The 21,787-nt window shown below is 38.3% G+C and overlaps 1 protein-coding gene across 4 annotated transcripts in view; it reads right to left on the bottom strand.

Annotated features, from left to right (window-relative positions):
- The window catches only part of EEFSEC (eukaryotic elongation factor, selenocysteine-tRNA specific), a 124,991-nt gene that overhangs the window by 71,984 nt on the left and 31,220 nt on the right, over positions 1-21,787 (bottom strand). For 2 of the 4 annotated variants that reach the window (XM_054838456.1, XM_054838454.1), the window contains exons 2-5: positions 19,014-19,221; positions 15,873-15,969; positions 15,362-15,388; positions 12,880-13,044 (exon numbers count right to left, since the gene is read on the bottom strand). In XM_054838456.1, coding sequence (XP_054694431.1) covers positions 12,880-13,044; positions 15,362-15,388; positions 15,873-15,969; positions 19,014-19,221 — 497 coding nt within the window. The remainder of the gene's footprint in view (positions 1-12,879; positions 13,045-15,361; positions 15,389-15,872; positions 15,970-19,013; positions 19,222-21,787) is intronic. The other 2 variants (XM_054838455.1, XM_054838457.1) reach the window with 2 other exon arrangements.

Here is a 21,787-nt window from a genome sequence, read left to right as displayed (position 1 = left end):
TCTTATTATCGGTGTAGGAGACACGGGCAGTTTCTCAAAACAAATCCCACTTGTTAGAATCGCTAGACACAGGGAAGATTTTTTTTTTTTTTAACATGCCATTCAAAGCTTCTATATCAACCTACCAAAGTCTTAGTATTCAACTTACAAACACAGGTAAAAAAAACCAATAGATAGAATCCTTTATTTTGTGAAGGGATTTAAAGACAGAATGAAGCCTTAACTGTGTTAATGCTAAGATTAAACAGAATCTGAAGCAGACCTTAAAGTCACTATCACAAAAGTGTGAAAAAAGCTCATCTTTGTAGATTTCTAGAAGAAAGCTTTTCCAAAATGAAAATATAAAAACGCTCTTACATATAGCACATACCACAGGTACCATAGTTTCCGAAAAGCTTCTTTTAAAGCTATTAATGTTTATAATGTCTCCTTCAAAGCTGAAGCTGAGCTAAGGAAGCCATTACTTTTAAAAACAGAAAACAAGATATATTAATTCAAATTCTGAACAAAAGTTCCCAAGAAATTTTAATGCTACAGGAAACATGAGGAAGATACAAGACTCATTTTCTACATGGCCAAGAGGTTCAAAACTATAGTTATATAAAGGTTCACATGGGGGAAAATTATCATCACACCATTTGAGAAAGACATTAAGGAAAACTTAAACACATAAATCACAAACACATAAATCTAACCTTCTGTAAATTTCATTTTCCATATACAGGAAAATACCAAGAAAACAAGCATGCATATTGTAAAGCACTGTGCATAATTATAAAAATTTTAATCACACCACTGTATTCTCTCTGGTGAAGTCTATCTAAATCCTGACCCAAGTAAAGAGCCCTGGTTGGTGTCAGCATAGCTAGATGACACTGAACAAATGAAAGGCAGGATTAAAACTTCACTGCTGAGTTGATCAGAAAGGATCTTGTCCATCAGGGACAACAACGTAACCTAAAACAAAAAGCAATAATGCAATGTTTGATTTGTGGAGTTACACTCACTGTGCCAGATAACTTTAATATTATGGATTCAAAAGAACACTAACTCAGCCCACTACACATTGTGGATATCTAACAGTATGTTTTTACAACTGTTTGTAATGTACATGTCAGATGGCCTAAGTCTTTCTTGTGAGTCACACCATAACCACAAAACTATGCCTTAATGTTAACTATTCTTTCTTCCTCACGCTTAAGTCTGATGCAAAAATTGCTTTGCCCATCTCTCTTCCCACATATGAATCTGTAAAACATCTTGCCAATACTAGCTTCATACAATCCTCAAGACAAGAATTAGAATCACCCTTATTAAAAAAACAACCCCCCCAAACCCAAACAAAAAACCCAATACCAAACACAATTTATCACGCTTTTTCCTATCACAACAGGAAGCTTGTGCAAAAAACTAAGAGAGTCCCCAAATCCTTGAAAATAATAATAAAGTTAATAGAACCCTTACCTTCACATGTGTGGTTTTACTAGAAAATTAGTGTATTTTTTAAAAATATTTCTTAGCTTCCTGCCAAAAACATCCCTTAAAAAGATAATATCCTCAACGTTTTTGGTAATCCACCAAATCAGTTCAGCATACACATTTTAAAGAGGCAGAGGCTACTGAAGCCAAGAATTGTCTTCCCTAAACATATTCTTGTTACTGTTATTACCTCTATCATCTATATTCACAACAGTAAACCTGAAGTTTGCAAAGATCCCCCCTCCCCCACAGATTTTAAAATCTTTAAGAGCCTCTCTAAAAGTGGGGATAGAGCCTGCGATCTCAGGGAGGACAACCACTGACATGCTGTCTGCACATATCACACATCTGGAAAGCAGATTAAAAATGGAAGTTCAACAACCTCAACAGATAGAACAGGTGGGCAGTAAAAGTGAAGAGGAAAACAAAGCAAGGACACAAAGAAAGACTTGAAAAAAATTTGAACTACAAAACCCACATTTGACTACAAATCTATCTTAGAAGCCTCAACTAATCTGTTAGCACTTGCTGTAAGGAAAAGCAGACACACGATTTCTACCAATTTGGAGATTTCCAGCATTTTCCCCACTATTTAAGGAACTGCATGCCTCAGAAATAGCAACACATCAGAATAAATTACGTTGAACTTCAATCTTACATAGCATCTCAGGCTCACATTAAGCCTCATGGGAGGGAGGCTCAGAGCAAGTTCGGATCCCACTCTGTATCACCACATTAGAGAACTTCCTCCACTTCCACCCACAGGAGATTAAAGACCTACCCTTGGGCAAAGACACTTAACCTCCTCTACAGCCCAAGCAATCAAGTAGCCTTTAACAAGACCGGAATGAAGCATTAATTTGAGGATCCTTGCCATCTTAATACGTTTTGTACAAACAACTGTTTCTCCCCAAACAAGAGCATCACATCAACAACAGAAAAGGGACATTTGAAAAAACACGTTGTACAAAACATTGTTCTTATTCAATCACCTCCCGACTACAATTCTCTCCTAAAACTTGATGCAAGATAGGCCAGGGTGGGATTTGGTGTTTTATTTTATTTTTACAAAGATTTGTATACTTCTTTGCATTTAGACTGAACTAACTGGTGTTGCTTTACATTGACTCAAAGTCTAAACTGGGCATTTATTTTAGTCTTATTGGGCATTTATTTCCATCCTTTACTAAAAATACATGTTTTCAAGTTTCCCCTTACAATCCTCTTCTCTGTGGTTTTGTTTGAGCGTTTGTGGTATACCTGCATATTCCTCACTTCCTGAAGACTCTAAATTATTGTCAACTAATCTCCACAAGAAGGATCAATGTCTTCAACTAGGCAAAGAAAATACCACATGAATAATAGCTGTATTTCAAAACTGAACAGATTTGTAATAGCATTTTTTTTCCCTAAGCCACCATTTAACTTGTTGCAGTCCTATATGCTGGGTATTGCACATCAGACAAAAACCTCTTCTAGGGACGGTTAGAATTAAAGCCCATTGAAATTCATTATATAATGAATATAATATTAAGAAAAAGCAACTACAACATAGTAGCTGAAATGAAGAAAACACAACCAAAGCAGTTAGATGAATACTGAGAAAGAGCAGAAAAACTTCCAGAGGTTCTGAAACCTCAAAACTTAATGACAAACTTCTGAATCATTTTCAGTAAGTACCTCTATCTCTTCTGCTGAATAAATAAAAATACAATGTCTGCATATGTAACAGAGTCATTGCTTCCAATGAGTTAACCTGTTCTCACAGCTGATTTCTGCCACCTAAACTGAACAAGGAGTAAGGCCATCTCTGCCGTCCTTTTGCAGAATCTATTATGCACCCTATATATAGAATGTATCTTAACAAACAGGTTGCCTAGACAGAAAACAGGTCAACTACTAAATCTAACTTTCACAAAGGCCTGGTAGTTTTTAAGTCTAAAATTTAAGCATTTAAAGATGTATTAGCTACAGTGACTCTTTAAAAAGGCTATTTGACCTTTTCATTGTGATTTCTAACGTGTGAAACATTTATTCTTGATTATGTATTCATTAGAGGAGAAATAAAGAGAAGCCAACTGCATTTTATGGCATATGCTTTCAAGCTAATCTTTACAACCATGAAGAGCCTGGGAGTTTGTAGTTTTCATTTCAGACAGTTGCAAATGAAAATCTGTATCTAAGCATTCATATCATGTTCATCACAGAACTATCTAGGCAGCTTACATAATTATATTATTCCAGCTGATACTGTAAATATTGGCACTCTAGTATTACTTTTTCTTTCATTTCAAACTGCACCAGCTATTATAATATAAAGTTATGGGAATACTCTAGTGAAGAGATGTATCTTACATTTAGTTTCAACAATACATGTTATTGTCACAGGCACATGGCAACAGATTCAGGTGATGAGCTAAACAAATGTTTAAAAACCAAAGTCACTTCCATATAATTTTCATAGTAATAACAAAGAATAAAATTTAGAGTTTTATAAATGGGGTCACCTCAGGAACACATAGTACAAGCCATGAAATCCAGAAGACTTCCTATGGTGCTATAATAATCCTTCAAGAAGGTGCTCTGATAACAGATTGCTTATAGATTCCTGGGCACTTACGCACTAGTCCACGCTCCTCTGGCTTTTGGTCAAATCAAGAAGTTTATCTTCAACGGTCTTGGTTAAATAACATTTTCAATATTCAGATCCTTTTTCTGCTGGTGCCCAGATCTGAGCAGAACTCTATAACATACAGACCGTGGCTTAGTTAATGCAGTGCTTGCTGAATTGTTCTGCTTAAAAGCCTGATGAAATGAGGAATTGTACTGTGTATGGATGACCAAGGAAGAACAAAAAGTGACATTCCCTTCCTTCGTTCTGCTTACTGAACTTCTGCCAAAGCCTCAAGCAGTTGAACTTAAACATTTAAAACATGATAGTTACTCACTTCCCTAACTAAGCCTACTCATATTAAAGTTACATTCACAGCAGGAATGCAATGTGAAAGCTATGTTTACCATATAGGAGGTTACCTTTCCAATTACTATTCAAGCGTTCCAGTAAGATTTCTGCTCAAACGGTATGTACGCATGCATGTGGGTCTGTTTTCAATTGAATTGAGAACAATTCTACCTGATAAATTAAAAGAAATAAAAAATAAAGTTAATGACCTGGTAGCAGCAATGCTTAAGCAAACAAGTTATGCAAACACAAACCAGCCATCCTTTGCTTTAAAAAGTTACCATAAAGTTTAAACAAAAAAGGCATTTGGATGAAAGTTAGTGATCACTATAGAAATGTCCATTAACTTAGTTTCAAACTAATCTTGAACCCCAGGGTACACAAACCCAGGAACACAACACTTGATCACTGGAGCAGCAACTGCTCAACAGGAAATATGTTACCTACTAAGCCCCAGGATAACAGACATGTTTTTGTTCAGTTGCATCCCAGTTGTGGCTCAAGTCATCCATAAGACCTTTTTCCTCCTGTACACAGCTTACAGCGCCATTGCTTAGAGTACTCAGTTTAGATAGCTCCAGGACTCCCTTTCAAACTATAAATGCAGGACATTTAGCTCTAGGAAATCAGTAGCCAGCACATCCTGTAGAAGAGGTCTTGAAACCTGCTTATTCATCTTCAGAAACTGCCCTTGAAGGGATAACACCACTCAATGTTTATCAAGTCTTGTCCTTTCTCCCACCAGATCCACTCTAGCTTCAGTCTATGGAAACAAGTTCAAAAATACCATCCCAAGTTTTCTCATCTGACCCTGATGATGCTGGTTTCAAGCAAAGATGCACTTAAGGGGAAGGAAGTATACACAACTGCAGCTGCAACAACAGCCTAGAAAAAGGAGGGATAAAAAAGTTTCTTCAATCTGTGGTGTAAGTGGAAAAGATCAGTCACTCTGAAGAGCAAACTTTGAGACTGGAAAAGAAGCTAGAGATGGAGAAAGATGGAAATAGGCAGTAGAAAAAGTTGAATGAGCAGATGAGGGAAGTTAAAGCAATAGAGAGAAATCTAAATGTCAGGTATCATCTTAAAAGCTTATTAGATGTTTGGTTTTCTTTTCAACTTTGTTTTGGTATCAAACACCTACATATTTGTTTATCCTTAAATATGTTTCCCTACTGAAGCCAAACTGGTCACTAGTACGACATACAAGAATATATTCCATTTCTCCAGCTGTGGCACTCTCTTGCACTGGGATACTGAGCTCTTCCAGCAAATCCAGCAACCCAGTATATTGGTAATTCCCAAATAGCTACAGAATACTGAGCATCATAGACTACTCGGGGAAGTTGCAGCTGCCAGCATCCTGAACTAGTCAGGAGAGCACAGTGATGTGGCACGCTACTATGGAGAGCACCTACATGCATGGAAGGGTGCATGCAACAGTCACTAGTGAAACTATTACACTTCAGTGCCAAGACCAACCTCACGACAACTCTACCTGTAGAATTTTCACATTAGTCCACTGGTTCCCTCTTCTTCAGCTCTGTTTCTTTCTCACCTTATATTTCTGTAACGATTTTCTTCAGCTTTTCTAACAGTTCTCATGAAACAAATGATTTACTGAAATCCGGACAGAAGAAATTCAATTTGATTTATCTAAGAAAATCAGTCATTGCATCAAATAAAAATATGATGTTCATCTCTCAAAGTATTTTCATCTACTCAGAGTCGAGGTGACCCTATATTTAACTTTGAACCCCACTGAACAGAGTACCAGTTCTTAGGCAATAATAACTCTCTGCACTAACTATTAAGACAAAATTATCTGAGCAGCAATAACACAAAATATGCACTTCAAATTATCTCATGTGTTAACCACAACCAGTCAGCACTGCAGCTAACCCTGAACAAGCAATCAGTATCACAGAAATACTGCACAAGTTAAAGCCTACCTTGGAGAACAGTACTGATCCAGCAATGCCACACCTTCCCTGTGGAGCCCAGATCCCAAACAGTCATTTAAAGATTGCTTAAGTAGATAGAAGCAATGCAGAAATTGTACATGACTCTCTTCCTTTTCGGATTCACTGTAGGAAGAAACGTATACTTCAGGTAATTCTTCTACCTCATTAGAAGGCAATCTGTATCCCAACTGTCTCTAGCTGGCAGGGAGCATAAGGTACATCTAGACATCCAAGAAAAGCTGCAGATAAATGTTTGTATTTGAAGAGTTAATTGGCCAGCACTGGCTAGGCCACTTTTCTGCCTCCAGAGATCACATTAGACACACAAGCTCCAAAAATACAGTATATGGTTTGGATTAGCACTGCTCAGGTTGGCTGCTCTCCCCCTGGCTTCCTTCCTTCTGCTCTGACCAAGTAGAAGAAATAAAATAAAAACCCCATGATACATATCCAGCTCCCCCCTCTATTATGTCTTATCCCTGGTCCTGAATAAAACAAACCTTAACACACAAATGCCTGATCTTGTTCCCTCTTTTTCCTGTACCTACATGATACTTAATAAAAAATTGCAAGCAACACGAACTAAACTACTGTACTTCAGTAACAGGTAGTGAAAGAATAGCAACATACAAATCTCAGTGTTCTTATCACTGAGTCTTTTTAAAGTCTAAAGTTAACTAGATGATTTTTTTTTTTTAGTACAAAATTAAAATGGATTCTGTTCTTTGGAGTCTTGAGTTTGGTTTTTGAGGGGATGGTGTTGGCTGGTTTGGTTTTTTAAAGTGTGAACTAAAACAGAAATAAAAAACAAAACCAAAAAACCAAACAGTAAAAAAGTTACAAAACCATACACTGAAAATGAAGGAACTGATCTTTAAGAAGAGCTCAGCATCTGCTACTCTTATTCTTTCAAGAGATCGAGCCAAAAAGATTTGAGAAGTTTTTATTGCCAGATCTAAATTTCATTCCACAGGCACTGGATCAGGTCTTTAATCCTTTACTTAACCACAAAGAACTGTGCTGAGGAGTTTAATTCTTCCAAAACAACTGATAACATCCTAAATGTTGAAAGCAGAATACTTTCCAGTGTAAGCCAAATCCTGCATGTTTTGCTTTTAAGTAAATGCCACAGCAGATGCAAAACCAGTAGGATTCACACTGATGTTTTCTAGGAAAGAAGAAAGCCTCCAAAAAACACAACCCATGCCTTAGAAGTGGCAGACAATTAAAGAAACAGTTCAATACTTGTACTGAATTAAACCGCATGTATAACATTATGGGTATATGTTTAATTTATTGATTTAGGATTTAAGATTCTTGTATTTTATCACCCACATATTAAAATATGTATTATGAACTGCCTTTTCATGATTTTACCAGTTACATTTAACTAATTCTCCCCTATGCCTCAACTTTCTGGATTGCCCTTCTTCACAGCATTTCAATGAAAAGAAAATGTTCTAAGCAAGCTTGAGTTCTTCCACAGTAGATGAACTGTAGCATTTTAAAGGCTGTTTTTATCAGTATTGAGCAAGAAAAATCCAAGCAGCATTGGGAAAAACACACAGATGTAGAAACAGCAGACACACACTCAGAAAATTTAGCAAGGGTTCTATCTATTTGCAATGCAAAAACCAGTCAAGATAGCCTGAAATTTGGAAGCAGTATATTACTAAGACCAAAGAATGCAAAATGAAAGTGATAAAAACATATTTAAGATTTCACCATGAAAGTCCACATACAAGTGTCTTCGTGATCCAATGCAGCGAGGTTTGATCCAACTTCGTTTTCTGAGATTTAAACGTTCTCCAACAAGACTTAAATGTGCAACTCTATGATTGTGCACAAAGTCCTTAAATACACTGAAATTAGTTCTTACTACTTTTATATACTAAATCTCACAAATCAGAGGTCTTGGGACATCAGATAGACTGAAGTACTCATGTGGGAGAAAGCAGATGCATCTGTTAAGATTTTAATAGCTATGGTGGTTTGAAGGATATAGCCTTGCACATACTATTTGGGTTATTCTATCAGACACTGAAGAATTTTTTTGTTGGATGAGCCATAAGAACTACAGTTTGCCAAAAAACAGACCAAGGTTATCTAGCCAACAGAGAAGCTTAAAAAAAGATATCTCTTTTCATATAGTGGAAGTACATGAAACCATGAAGCTTCTCAGTATCACACTTACTGCTTAAAAAGTTCATAAAGTCAATATAATTTGACAGCAAATAGACTCTTGCCAAAACAGAATCCACTACTGGTTTAAACTGACCCTCTCATTTACTAGGAGACTTAAGTAGATAAACAGAAGCAAGTTTCTTACATTTTTCATATTTGATGTCTCTGGTGACCTCTTGGAAGTATCAGAGTACTGAAATGCCTGGATGACTACTCTCCAACTACAAGAGAAGGACTTCATAAACACGCTCGCAACTTTTGAGATTGAAATGCTCAACATAAATAACCGCAATTGTCTACTGCAAACCTCAGGGATAGTGAAGGTTGGACCCGATATGAACATTCCTCTTCCCCTTTAATGGTAACAGCTCAACCACGCCTAGCAGATCAAAAATCTGACTATGTCTGAAGAGGCATCTTGCAAGGTCAGTCCAAGAATTGGGTGTCCACAGGATTTATTACATGAGAAATAACTTCGTACTATATTACACCAGATACATTATTCAGCTTCAGCACACAGCAAAAATCCCCACATGACCCCCTACAGATAAACATCAACATGACCATTTACCAATAACGCAGCTACTCAGCCTTCAAGGCACTCATGAACTTCTGACAAACTGCAGTACAAAATGGCAGCACACTGTACTTTTATATATGCTCCAATGAGCTATTAACATCCACCAGCCATTCGGCTTGCATCAACTTGCTCTAACATTTGCCAATAATTACACAGAACAAATAGGAACTTGAATACAAAGCAAGAAGTTTCTACTTCTTACAAGTCCTGAAAAACCCAACGGTGGTCTTTGTACTTGGCTGCCATATACATGCTTTGTGGCTGCTATATACCTGCAGCACTTGATCACAGGTAAGGCAATGCTGAGTCAACACTTTTGGGATGACCAGAGTTATATCCATTGACTGTGTACGTCTATCATCTCTGCTTCCTCACTCAATTCAGACTTGACCATCATCTTTCACAACTCTTAGGACAGAGTGATTCTTATTAACCAACCTGGAACATTTTCTGTGCCCTAAAATATCTTTGAAGGAATATTAACATACTATCATCTGTTTTACCCAGTCTTCCAGTATTTGTAATGTGTTTGCAACTGTGCAATCCAAAACTAGAATCACTAACACAGGGCAGAAGGAAAACCACAAACCACACAACATTTTGCATTACTTTTCACACGAGGATTATTTTTGTTGTTTTGAGACAACCAATGACAAGAGTCCTGGCTCTTGCCTGTTCTGCATCGGCCTTCTAACTAGCTGCTATTCTTAAGCTACTATGATTTTTTTTTTTCACCTGGATAAGGCAGGTAAAGATACTTCTCTCCCACTGAAAAAAAATGAAAAAACACACTTTCCTTTTTCAATTAAAGTATTCTATAAAAAGACATAGCAGCGCTTGAATTTGACATTTATGGTCACTTAACTATTTTGAAGTGATTATATAGCCAAACCTATCAGTAAAATAAAATGAATTTATATTGAAAAAAAAATCCTTACCATTCAAACTCCAGGAACTTTTATAAAGCAGAAATAAAAACGTCACAAGTTGTTACAGTGTATAAACTAGAAGACTGTAGAGATTGAAAGGCAACCGAAATAATCTTAAAGGACATTCGGAATTCTGCCAACACTACGTTTTTGCTGCAGAAATCCTAGGTTCATGCTCTTCAAGGTGGATTTCAAGTGCTAGTGAGCAAATAGTACTAACTCAATTGGATAGTGAACTGTTCGCTGTGTCAAAGCTTTTTGCCAAACACATATATACAATTTTTCTTTTCGCTATATGAATAATCAACCCCAGATGGCAATTTACATAGGCAACAGCATAAAGGAATCCATGCACTGCTGGTGCTCTCAGCCTCAATCAGAACAAGCATGGGCGTTTGAGAATGTCACTGTTTATTTTTAATTGCTGTGTCCCTCCTTTGTGCAGGTTCAAGCGGTCAAAGATGTCGAAGTCCATTAGTAGAATTGGAAGGTGATGCCACTTCATTTGGTGAGAGGGTTCCTCAAATTTAAAAAGCAGCTGGTTTGTAATGTCCCTAAATGCCCAGTGGGCACCAGCTGTCAATCTCAGTTACCATAGGGTCAGGGCAAAAAAAGGTTAGAGAGAGTCATAAACCGTAGTGTGTTGTGAAATGTGCTTCCTCCATTACCTTGCAGGCCTGAGAAAGGTTTGACCTTTTATAGGTATCCTAACCCAACTCTGCACAATGCTAGCAGGGGTAAGTACAACACACAACTCAAACTTACAAAAGTTGCTTCCTTTCACTGCACCTTGGTTTCCATACCTGTACAGTGCAAACATGAATATTCACAAGCTGCTAATGGCAAAAGACAAAATGCAAAACTCTGCCCACCGATGTTACCACTCAGAGGTACAGAAGCATCTACTTCACATAAGGCAGTAGAAGGATTAAGTCATTAACAGCAATTAAAAATAACTAAAACTTCGAGGGAAGTTGTTAATGCCATAAAAGCCAAGTGATCTGGCTGCTCTCTGTCAATGACCTGTTTACCTGCTAACTTGTCTTTCACTTCACTGCTCCCCCAGTGGGAAGAAAGCATCTTTTAAAGTTCCACTTAAAGCCTTTCCTACTGTCCTTTTAAAAACCCATTTGCAATATGCAAGTTATTCGCTATATTTTTGTCATTTCCCCCTTCATACAGATTCTCAACGAGCAGACTAATTCCTAAACATCTTTCCCCAAAACATTCTCGGGCTATACATGAAGAGTTAAGCAGTCATTTCCAGATATAACCTAGTTACACATTCTTTCTTTGCAAGAAATAATTACTCTGTCTCACTCAATCTCCCAGAGTGCAAAGCGACAGGAAGTTTGGCCAGTGCTATGCCAAAAGGAAAGCAGCTAAACTTCGCTACCCAAGGGCCCCGTTGGGCAGGAGCCATCACTCAGCACTCATTAGCCTTGAACTCCTGATTACTTGCCCCTCCTTGGACCCCTTTGTGCAGGCAGGCCCAGGACAGCAAGCAGGACACAACAGAAAGCGGAAGGAACTCTGGCAAGGGGAAAGAAGGAGAGGTTAAAACAAGAGCTACAATCCCAGCAAAGCATATTCCCTGCAGAAATGATGAGACTGGCTCCCAGAACGAGCTGTATGTTGCAAATGAGAATATGGGCGACGAGGAACTCCACTGGGGAAGCAGACACGATGCCGTGCGTATCACGCAAATCACTTATGCAAAGGACGACATGCTATAAGCTAGATGACCACAGTATCATAGAAGAGGCTGACCAAAAATTAATTATCAGCTATCAGCAAAATATTTCAGGTGAAACCAGAATGCCTCAGTCCTTCACTCACCCACAAAGTACAGGCAAAAAAGAGAAAGCAGCATGTTCACTCAACAAAAGAATAAGGTCCTTATAGTAACATGACTTGAGGAGAATACTGACAGCACCAAAAGGCTTGTTCCAGGCCTGTTCAGCCAAAAGCCTGCCTACTTGTAGAACCTAACTGGCTAGGTCCACTTTAAGTGGCAGCTACAACATGCTCCTCAAGTCTTGACTCATTTTGGGTAATTAATACAAAGGGAAAGTCAGAGCAATCCAAATCAGCATCTGTGAAATAGGCTTCACCTGTTCCAAGCATAAAGTCACCTTGTTTTCTTTTAAAGGATTAATATATTTTAATAAAACAGTAACAGTTACACAGTTCAAAGGCCACTGAAAGGCCTCTTAACTTTCTACAGACTCTCTAAAAAGCCCAACAGCAAGCAAGTCACACACTGCATCCCAGCATTCTCCCTGAATATACCAACATCAATTAAAGCCCCAGCAAACAAAAGAGAAGGTTCATCAAAAGCATTTCAATGACTCCTCTTGTTATTTCCTGTGCTTCCAGACATCTCAGGAAGCCTACCTGGTCAGATTCTTTTACAAGCCTTCTCACTGCAGCATGTCTCGAAAGTAACCTCACTCAAACCTCGTTCAGTCCTTGGGCACGTCCTATCTTGGAAACGTGCCCACCTTGCTCTTCTGAATTTGAAAGTCTAACACACTAATCTAGGTCAGTCTTCATTCAACTAAAATTGAGCAGGTAACTTTAGCAGCTGCCTTATTTAAAAAAATCTCTGTCTCTTCCTATTATAAGCTGGCTTATAGTATAGTACCAAAAAATCCCCAAAGCCCACCAAAAACAGACATTGAAAATAATTGAATAATTTCAGATCAGAAGAGAACACACTGTTCTTTGTTGAGTGGCTATTGCTATCAGGAAAGCCAGGGGGAGTGAAAATGAGAGACTCACCTTCAGGGCAGGAATCTCCACATTGTCACCAAGGCTAACGGAGCCAGAAAGAATAGTCCCTGTCATCACCGTGCCTTGACCCTTGATAGAGAAACAGTGGTCGACTGCCATAAGGAAGTGTCCTGAGGGGTCTCTTGATGGCAGGTAAGCCTGAGACTTCAGGACCTGAAAAAAAGATAAAAGCAGCACCATGCCTGGGTGAAAAGTCATGACAGCCATACAGCAAAAGGAAGGCAAGTGGATGATTGATTGAACAAGCTTGCAGTTTTACTGATTTCAGGCATCTCCCCAATGAGCTTAGAACACACCAATGTCAAATTAACTGCATGCCACAGAGGAGACACACACATAGCGGTAGGAACAGTTCGATTTTCTGCCTTAGAAAGATTTGGTGCTGCACATTTAGCTTGGTTAGCAAAACTGCACTGGCGATAAAGTTGCTGCCAAATTCAATATAAACACCGCAGCAAAGCAAAAAAAAAAAATCCTGTACATCCCCATTCATGTGTCATTCCGCCCCTCCTCCCCAAGTACAATTTTACAGTGCATTTTGCTACTTCAGCTTTTTTGGATTTTGTGAAAATGAACTTATATACAGATATTAGTGCCCCACAAAGCCCATCCCTGCCTCCCCTCCCAGAAAAATTATTTTACTGGAATAAGTTTTCAACGTCAACTTCCCCTTCAGATTTCTGTTAACACTTCTTGGAGGATCAAACCACTAAGAAAAAATAGCTATATACCATTTTCTAGAGAAATTCTCCAAGTTTAGGATTTCTGTTTTGCTGACAAATACTACATTTCTTAAAATATATCATCACAGACCTATTATAGAAATTATAAAAATGCAGTCATGTACCCAACAGTGCTTCAGAGGAATTGGTTCACCCCTGCCTCAAATCACTTTTGATCTCTGCCTCTTACATCAGCATATAAACTTGGCATTGCCTTTAATGTCTGCTTTTAAGGTCAGAAACTGCAGGTTAAGCCCAAGATGTAATGTCAGAACAATGAAGAGAGTCTCTTATCAAGGACAGAAAGGATAATACCTGAAGCTCAGTGGCAGGGCTCGCACAGCATTTGCCAGCTCTTCTAATATTAGGTCTCAGAGTTGACAAAAACAGCTGCAACATGGGTATTTCCTTCAAAGGTTTTAACCCTGGGAAACATCCCAGTAAAATCTACCTGGAACCAGATGAAGGCAGAACTGAGGACTTGCCTATCTCCAGCTCTGGAGACATTGCTGTGGGCAGCCTTGTTCTTGCTAAGTCTGTTCGAAGACCACAGCACATCACATCCCCATGGCCTGGGGTGCTCAGCAGCCATGAGGAACATCCTGCCTTTGGACAAGCCAGGCTGCCTGGGCCAGACATATCTAGATTTTTGATGACTGGTGCTGCACCCTAACTACAGCAATTTACAAGTATTTTAAACCTGGCAGCATCCAAAGCATCCAAATCAGACCTCAAAAAGTCTGCAAAGAATGATACCTTTGGTTTAGAGCTACTTTCTGCTGTCTGCAGATAACAGTGGCACCACTCCAGGGCAAAGATGCTACTTCTCCCTAAAGCTTATTCACAGAAAGGGTGACAAGTCTACTACAAGCTACAAACAGCTCTCAAACAGCTATTTTAAGTGTCCTGCCCTTCACAGTATAAGCTGCATACCACATAACTTGTCATATAACTTAGTTTCTTGTAAACCTGAGAATGTATTCAAACATGCATGCCAAAAAAAACCCCAACCCCAAACAAACCCACATTGCTGTAACTAAGGATACCTGTAAAGCATCAGTTTGCTTAAAGTCTTCTCTTGTTCATATGGGTCTGATATAACATTAGTTATACAATCATCCAGTTTTTTCCAGGCCCTACCTCATTCAGGGCACAGGGTAAATCCAGGCCATGCTTTATCTTTTGCAGATGTGCAAGGCATGCAGGAAGCAAGGCAGAGTATCACAGAGAAAGATGGTTTCATCATGAAGGCAGGTGGTGCTCCTCTAGAGAACGGATTCTACACTTGTTAACACCAGAACTCCCATGTATTCTCTTACAAATGAAACTTTCCACAGGTAATCACTGACTATACACCTCAGACTGTCCAAACAGAAACCCCAAAGCTTAACAGAAATGCTAAGCACTCACAGTTGCAATCAAAACTAGCAGGTAGTAAGATCTGAACACAAGCATGTCTCCAAAGACTTCCCACTTTCCTTAATTTTGGCAACCAAAATTAGTAAACTTAGTGGACTTAACTCCTTTGTGCCTCAGCTTCCCAATCTAAATATGGATTAAAGCCACCTCTACACTTCCCATAGGTCTTTTGGAAGTAAATTAACTGTTTCCAAGTGCTCAAGACCAGTGATGTGTGCAAAAAAAAAAGTGCAGGGGGAAATTAATCATTCTGAATGCAGAGCTGTATTTGAATGGAGTCATGGAGGCCACACAGTGAATAATGAGAATTAAAACAAAATACAGACTACCTGCTCACTGGTTGAGCCCTGTCCATCCTGTGCAAGGAATGAGGTACAGGTTGTTTAGAATAAGGAATCATGCACTTAAACACTGGATCATAATACACACACACAAAAGGAGACAATTCCCAACAGGTGGGTTTTGAGAGCCTGACTTCACAACTTTACTGGTTTTTTAACTGTGGTACAATTATAAAACACCACCTACCAAGGATCTGGCAGAATTTTAAAGCTATTTTTATTCATTACGCTTCATAATTCTTTACAACTTTAAAACCAATTTCACCATATGTGTGATAGCTGTTTCTTAAGACACAGCTAATTTCAAAGGCATCGAAGCCTAGTAGTTGAAAAAGGACCTCAACTTCTGCGTTCACTGGAAGGAATCCCTCAAGAATCAGGTTCCTTAAAACTGACATTAATGCAGGAGCTCTAGAAACTAATACAGTGTACTCCAATAGACTTAAAGAAAAGTTCAAGCACTTTTTATGTTATTGTTGTTATGTTATTCAGCAAGTACCTCAATTAATTCAGAAACACCTAGTGGATTCTCAGACTCTGGGGCTTCCGGTCCACCGGGCTTTGCTGCAACGGCAACAATAGGGCACCCACAGAACCTGAAAGAGAAAGACTCCCACCGTTAGACCACAGATCGCCTACATGTGTCAGTGTAAAGTAGTCCCAGGCTCATCTGACAATGAAGGCAAGGAAACTCCCTTAAATTACGATTTATCTGCTCTTCCCCCATAGCGAATCACTGACAATTTTTTTCTTGAATTACTAGCATCTGCGCTACTGGACTTCACTAGGAAATCTTCCATCCTGTTTAGTATTAGCTACTGATTCCACACTGTGGCAGTCAAAAGTAAGACTTCAGTTTATTTCAGAGCCAAGGGTTGTTACCCAGAGTCTGTTACCAGTTCCATAAGAAAGTTCCATAACACTTCTGGAAATTTATTTTCATACAAATACTTCAGGGCACTGTATTACAATAAATAGAAATTTATGCTGAACCAGGTGCTTTACTCCTTTTCCCATATACCAGAACAAACTGGAGTAATCACACACTGCCCTTTGGAGGCACTTCCAAACATGATTCAGCCCTACTGAAACTCTAACTCCACCGCAATTTCATTGTCAGCTGAGCTTAGACCCTGCTGGACAAAGATAAAAGCTGGCACGTGAAAAAAATTATGAAAAAATAGAAATTCCATTCATAAGGACAGTTTGCTTTTATTTTTGGTATCAATCCATGGAACAAGCAAGTTTCAGTTAGGTTAAATTTACAAGTGTCAAACTATTCAAATATATGACAGTTACTTTCCTCTATTTTATTTTTTTTTTTCCTCCCCACCTTCCATGGAATGTCCTGACACCACTACAATAATTTCCCCAGCGTCAATGGCTAAAACCTACTTTATAGCTGCAACAGATTTCAGATTTGCTTACAGCTATGGAATCATGCATGCCTATGCGTGTAGAGAAATAACAATAAACAAGTAAACTATTCCTGGAAAACAAATTCATTGCCAACAGACTCATGGGGTCAGAGGCAGCTCTCAGATGGTCTCAGTATACGCTCTGCCAATAAGAGTGGTTTAGAAATACAAAAAACAGTTAAGAAACACACATTTGGAAATTCAAAGTCAAGTGGGAAAGAGGCTGTTGTCAGGAAACAACACATGCCTAAGGTACAACAGGACACGCACTTTACAATCGAGCCTAGGTCAGCAGTGCTTTCCAAGCACCATAAAGCACAGACTGCACATGCAAAAACTGAATTTTTGTTATGAGAACAATACACAGACCCATCCAATGAAAGAGCATTTCTAGGATCTAGAGTTCAAACGGGTAATTAAAACATTATGACAGGACCATTTCTTTCCAGGTAGAATCAGAGCTGTTGTGATCAGCTGACAGACATCCTTATTTTGAAAGGGATCTAGCGGTACTGACCTCACAGTGAGCACATCAACTGTTTCAAAAACTCACTTTCCCTTCAGTTTTGACAAAGTCTGCTCAATTTTCAAGACACACTGTAAAGACCCATCTGTACTCCAGGACATAAAGACAAGATTTAATTCAAACAGTGTATGTAAAAAGTATTTCTGAACACTAGTTTCCTTACAAAAATTTGTCTTCCTTCTATGAATATGCAACTAGAAAGGTTCCCCCCGCCTCCATCCACTCACAATACGATCTTGGACTAAACCAAGAATGGAGTACCACCTTCAACAGCAATTACTGCCATTTAAGAATAAACAAATTTTAAAAGCAGGACAAAATAAAAGTGAGCAGTATATTAATAAACTCTTTTAAAAATCATTAACTTCTTGGCCTAAATGAGAAACAGAAAAAAAAAACCTATTAATTGTAATCCTGCTTAATTAACATTCTATATTTCAACCTTTCAAACAAATAAAATCATAACAATGCTGTTAGATAATTATCTCTAAAGTTTTCTTAACTTTACTACCTCAATGCTATCCCCATTGGGATTACCTGTGAATTTGATCAACTAACTCACAGCTATAAAAAACCGTTGATTCAAAATGCTTGGAGATATTGCAGGTGTCTCCTTTCTCCATCTCCACTGAAATGAGAGGCAGCAACCTCCACAGAAAACCAAGCCACCCCATATTTATTTGCCCCTATATCAACAACTGCCAGAGAGAATTGGAAGTTGTAGGACTCTAAGTTCACAAAAGATAATGTCACTTTCCTGGTGACCTCAGTACAACTCCCAGCAAAATGAGTGGGCCCAAGAAGAACACAGGAGCTGGAAAGACACCAAGATCTTCATAGTCACTAGCGTGGCAGCTGCAGAGTTGAAAAGGGACGCTGCCCTACCATCACAAATAAGCTAAGCAGGAGCTGCCATATCCAACCAACCTTTGCTTTTTTGGTCCCGGTGAAATTCTGCCCTCTGTATGCTGAATCCTATTCCTTTGATTCTTCAACTCAAAATGTGACCTAACAGCTACAAAAGTGGGAGTCAAGGTCCCCTTGTGACCCTGGGCAAAGCAAGCTATGGTTCAGTTTGTGTAACCACAAAATAAATATTGTGTCTGTAATGTATCTTCCCATTTCATAACAGCCACATTTCCACTCATGAATCTCACTGCACTTCACTCATTATGTACCTCCCCTCAATTAATTTACCTAAACAGGACTGACAAACATCATCCCAGCCAGACCCACATTAAATTATATAAACTTTCATCATTCTGCTCTCCCTAGTTAAGGCAATCACATTTTTCATCCTCAGTTAAGGAAAAGCCCTAACACTTTATTTTCTCTGGAGTGAAAGAGACTTGCAGATCACAACAGAAGTTGTAAGCCCATAAACTAAAACAAACAAACATTTAAAAAAACAACAAAATCCAGTTCTTCACCTAGATATTCTGGCTTTGTTTTATCCCATCTGAACTCTAAGCAGCCTTTAAACTGAAAAGTTTCATTATAGGAAAATATTTCTCTACACAGGATACTTGCAGATGCAAGTTCAGGGCTACATTTGAGTTTCTGGTAATCTTTCCACTCTCTTATCGTCGCTAGATGTCTCAGGGTGTTTAGAAGCACGTTGGAAGGGAAATGTGGACAAAGTATTTTTGTTAAACATTTTGTTACAAGTTAGCTGTTAATATTACCATTAACTTACTTAGTATTTTCCAAGGTCTTCTGCATTTTCTTAGTCATCTTCTCAATGGCACTTTGTCTCTTCCCCTCTGGAAGGAGATCTATTTTGTTTAGAACTACCACCATCTTCTGGCAGGCAATTTGCCCAATTACCAAGCACTCTGCTGACTGCGTCTGCATCCCTTTTGTCACATCTATTACAAGCATCATCAAATCAATAATCTGGGCACCTGGAAGAGAATTCACAGTCAGAATTGCAGCAGCATAACAAGATTAAGGATAATTTTCTCAAATAGTTTCCATAAGACCTGTCAGTATATGTACAAAGGCCCAGAAATATGAACAAAACACAAGTCAAAGTAAGCACTGAATGCATGGCTGTGTTTGAAAATAACACTTCAGCAACTGAAACTTCTATGCTACCACTGAATCATAAATAAAATTGAACATGTGATAGTTTACATGTTCCTCCATATTAACAGTTCAAGTTTAAGGATGTTATCACTGCATTTGGAAAAAAAAATACCCTTGTAGCAACACAAGCATGACATTTGCCTCAATTCAAAAAGTTAATCTAAGAATCTAAGCAAGAATATGGTACAGCCAAAGTAACACACAACATTGCAGACAGTTGCACACTCAGAGCAACCCCAGTAAGAGCCAACCACTTGCTGCATAACTATGCCTGCAATCCTCAGTCCCCTCCTGCTTCCCACTATTTCTTCTTTCAGAATCCAAAATTTCATAAAAGTGAAAATAAGATGACCACTACCAAAGGCAGATTTATCCCAAGTCTACACAAATTCCTCCAATCCCTCAATACGAGGAAGAGGTGATTTAAACTCTGCAATATACTGTCTTTCTTGAATACGTACATCATACACAGCCACAAACAGATCTGATTCTTAGATCTCTTCAAGAAAAAGTTCCTAAATTTTAGGCTGAAGTTACCTATCATGCCTATGGATTATTTTTATTTTATTTTGCAAATTATTGTTGTCATGTCCTTTGATTGAAGCAACCTGAATTTCATGGATATAAAGTAGTTTTCAAGGAAGCTTTTGATGAATGTTGGGCTTTCTGCTACTTACATTCAGAATTTTCCTGTCTTGTTCCAGGTAACTGAAATACTCTGAATACCAAAAAAAGTAAAGTGCAACAGACTTCAATGTTTGGAAAGTTTAAACATAAAAAACTAAAACTAAAGATAAAGCTGAACCACCAGAAAGTCATATGTCAAAAAGCATATTTTGAAAGATGATAGAAGCTAGAAAATCATGAAAAATTGCAGCATTCCGAATTTAAGTACTTTTAATATCTGACTTAAGCTTTTGATCAGACGAACAAGAAATCGATACAATAGTTCCTTGTTCTTTTCCCCTTTCCAATGTCTCCCCCCTCGGCTTTTTTCTAAGCTTTTACAATGGCTATGACAACAGCTACCCTTGTTCGTAATTCCCATGAACTCAGGATAGGAAATCATTCTGAGGTTGAAGTGCATGGGTGAATGAGTGGGTGGGAGTTACAATAAGAAAAAAAAATTATGGTTACAAATGACTATTTTCAACCTACCAAGCTTTCATCTTACAATAATGAATACTAAACTCTTCTGAGCGCTAGTTGGATAATTATGACATTTCCAAAGCTCCAGCAGAATTTTCACCAATCATTTCAAATATCTCTGCATGACAAATTGAAGACAGACTTTATATCTTCAAAAGTATTTTTCATCTTTATTGTGTCAAAAATTGTATTAAATTAGAACTTGCTTAAATTGCAATACGAACATCACCAAGGCTGTATAAAAAGCTCAGACTTTACATACCACAGAAGTGCAGACCTAAAGCATAGGAAGCAGGAGGAATGAACAGCAGGAAAATAGTTCAAGTGGGACAAAACACTGAACAATCAGAACGCATGCACTTCTGTGAGTATATACAGCAGGGTTGGGATTTATTTTTTTTTTAAACTTACTACACTCATATTTTGTATTAAACTATACCACACAGTAAGAATTACTATAGAGGTGACACCCTTAAAAGGAATGGAAGTTAATAATTAAAACCAAGCCATCAAGTGAAATTATTAAGACTATAAAAAGTGCATCTAGTAGAATATCAATACTGCAGCTTAAGTTTTAGCTAACTTTAGTCAGTTATGACTACTAGTGCATGGCAGTCCTTATGCTCCAGAATTAAGCCAAAGTAACCAGATACAAATCTGACCTTGAAAGGGTGGCCAATAAGACACATAAGTTGTGTGGTATCTCCTCCCTCCAACAGGAGACAACTGTTAGACACATTTTCAGTACGAGGGCCATTTTATCTTGAAACACTAAATCAGCTGCTTTGAATACATTTGTTCTAAAGCAAATATTCGTAATTGGTGTATTTAGTGATCTACTAGAAACACTTTAAAAGAGCCATAAAAAACCATCAGCCCAGTTGCTAGAGGGTCAAGAATGTCTACCTCGGGGCACTTCATAGCAAAGGAAGACGAACAAAGGAAAAATAACCAGTCTATGGAAAGACTCCAGAAACCCCAGAAAACATATCACCGATACTCCAGACAAAAATATATTACAGTCAAGGAAACAGCAGCCTACTCAAGTCAATAAATATGTGCCTCAGTACAACTATTGTGCCTCCTTCAAGTCCATAACATGTTAACTGGCCACAGTTCATAAGAGATGTTGTAAGATGGAACGGAAAGCAGGGCAGGGGGAGAGCTAGCACCCAAGCAGGGTGGGAAGCTGCTGCCCTTCAGAGTCGTGGAACCAAGGGAAAGATCACAATA

This window comes from Grus americana, chromosome 11 (genome assembly GCF_028858705.1).
Source record: "Grus americana isolate bGruAme1 chromosome 11, bGruAme1.mat, whole genome shotgun sequence".
NCBI lineage: Eukaryota > Metazoa > Chordata > Aves > Gruiformes > Gruidae > Grus > Grus americana.
This window is presented reverse-complemented; position numbering and strand designations above follow the sequence as displayed.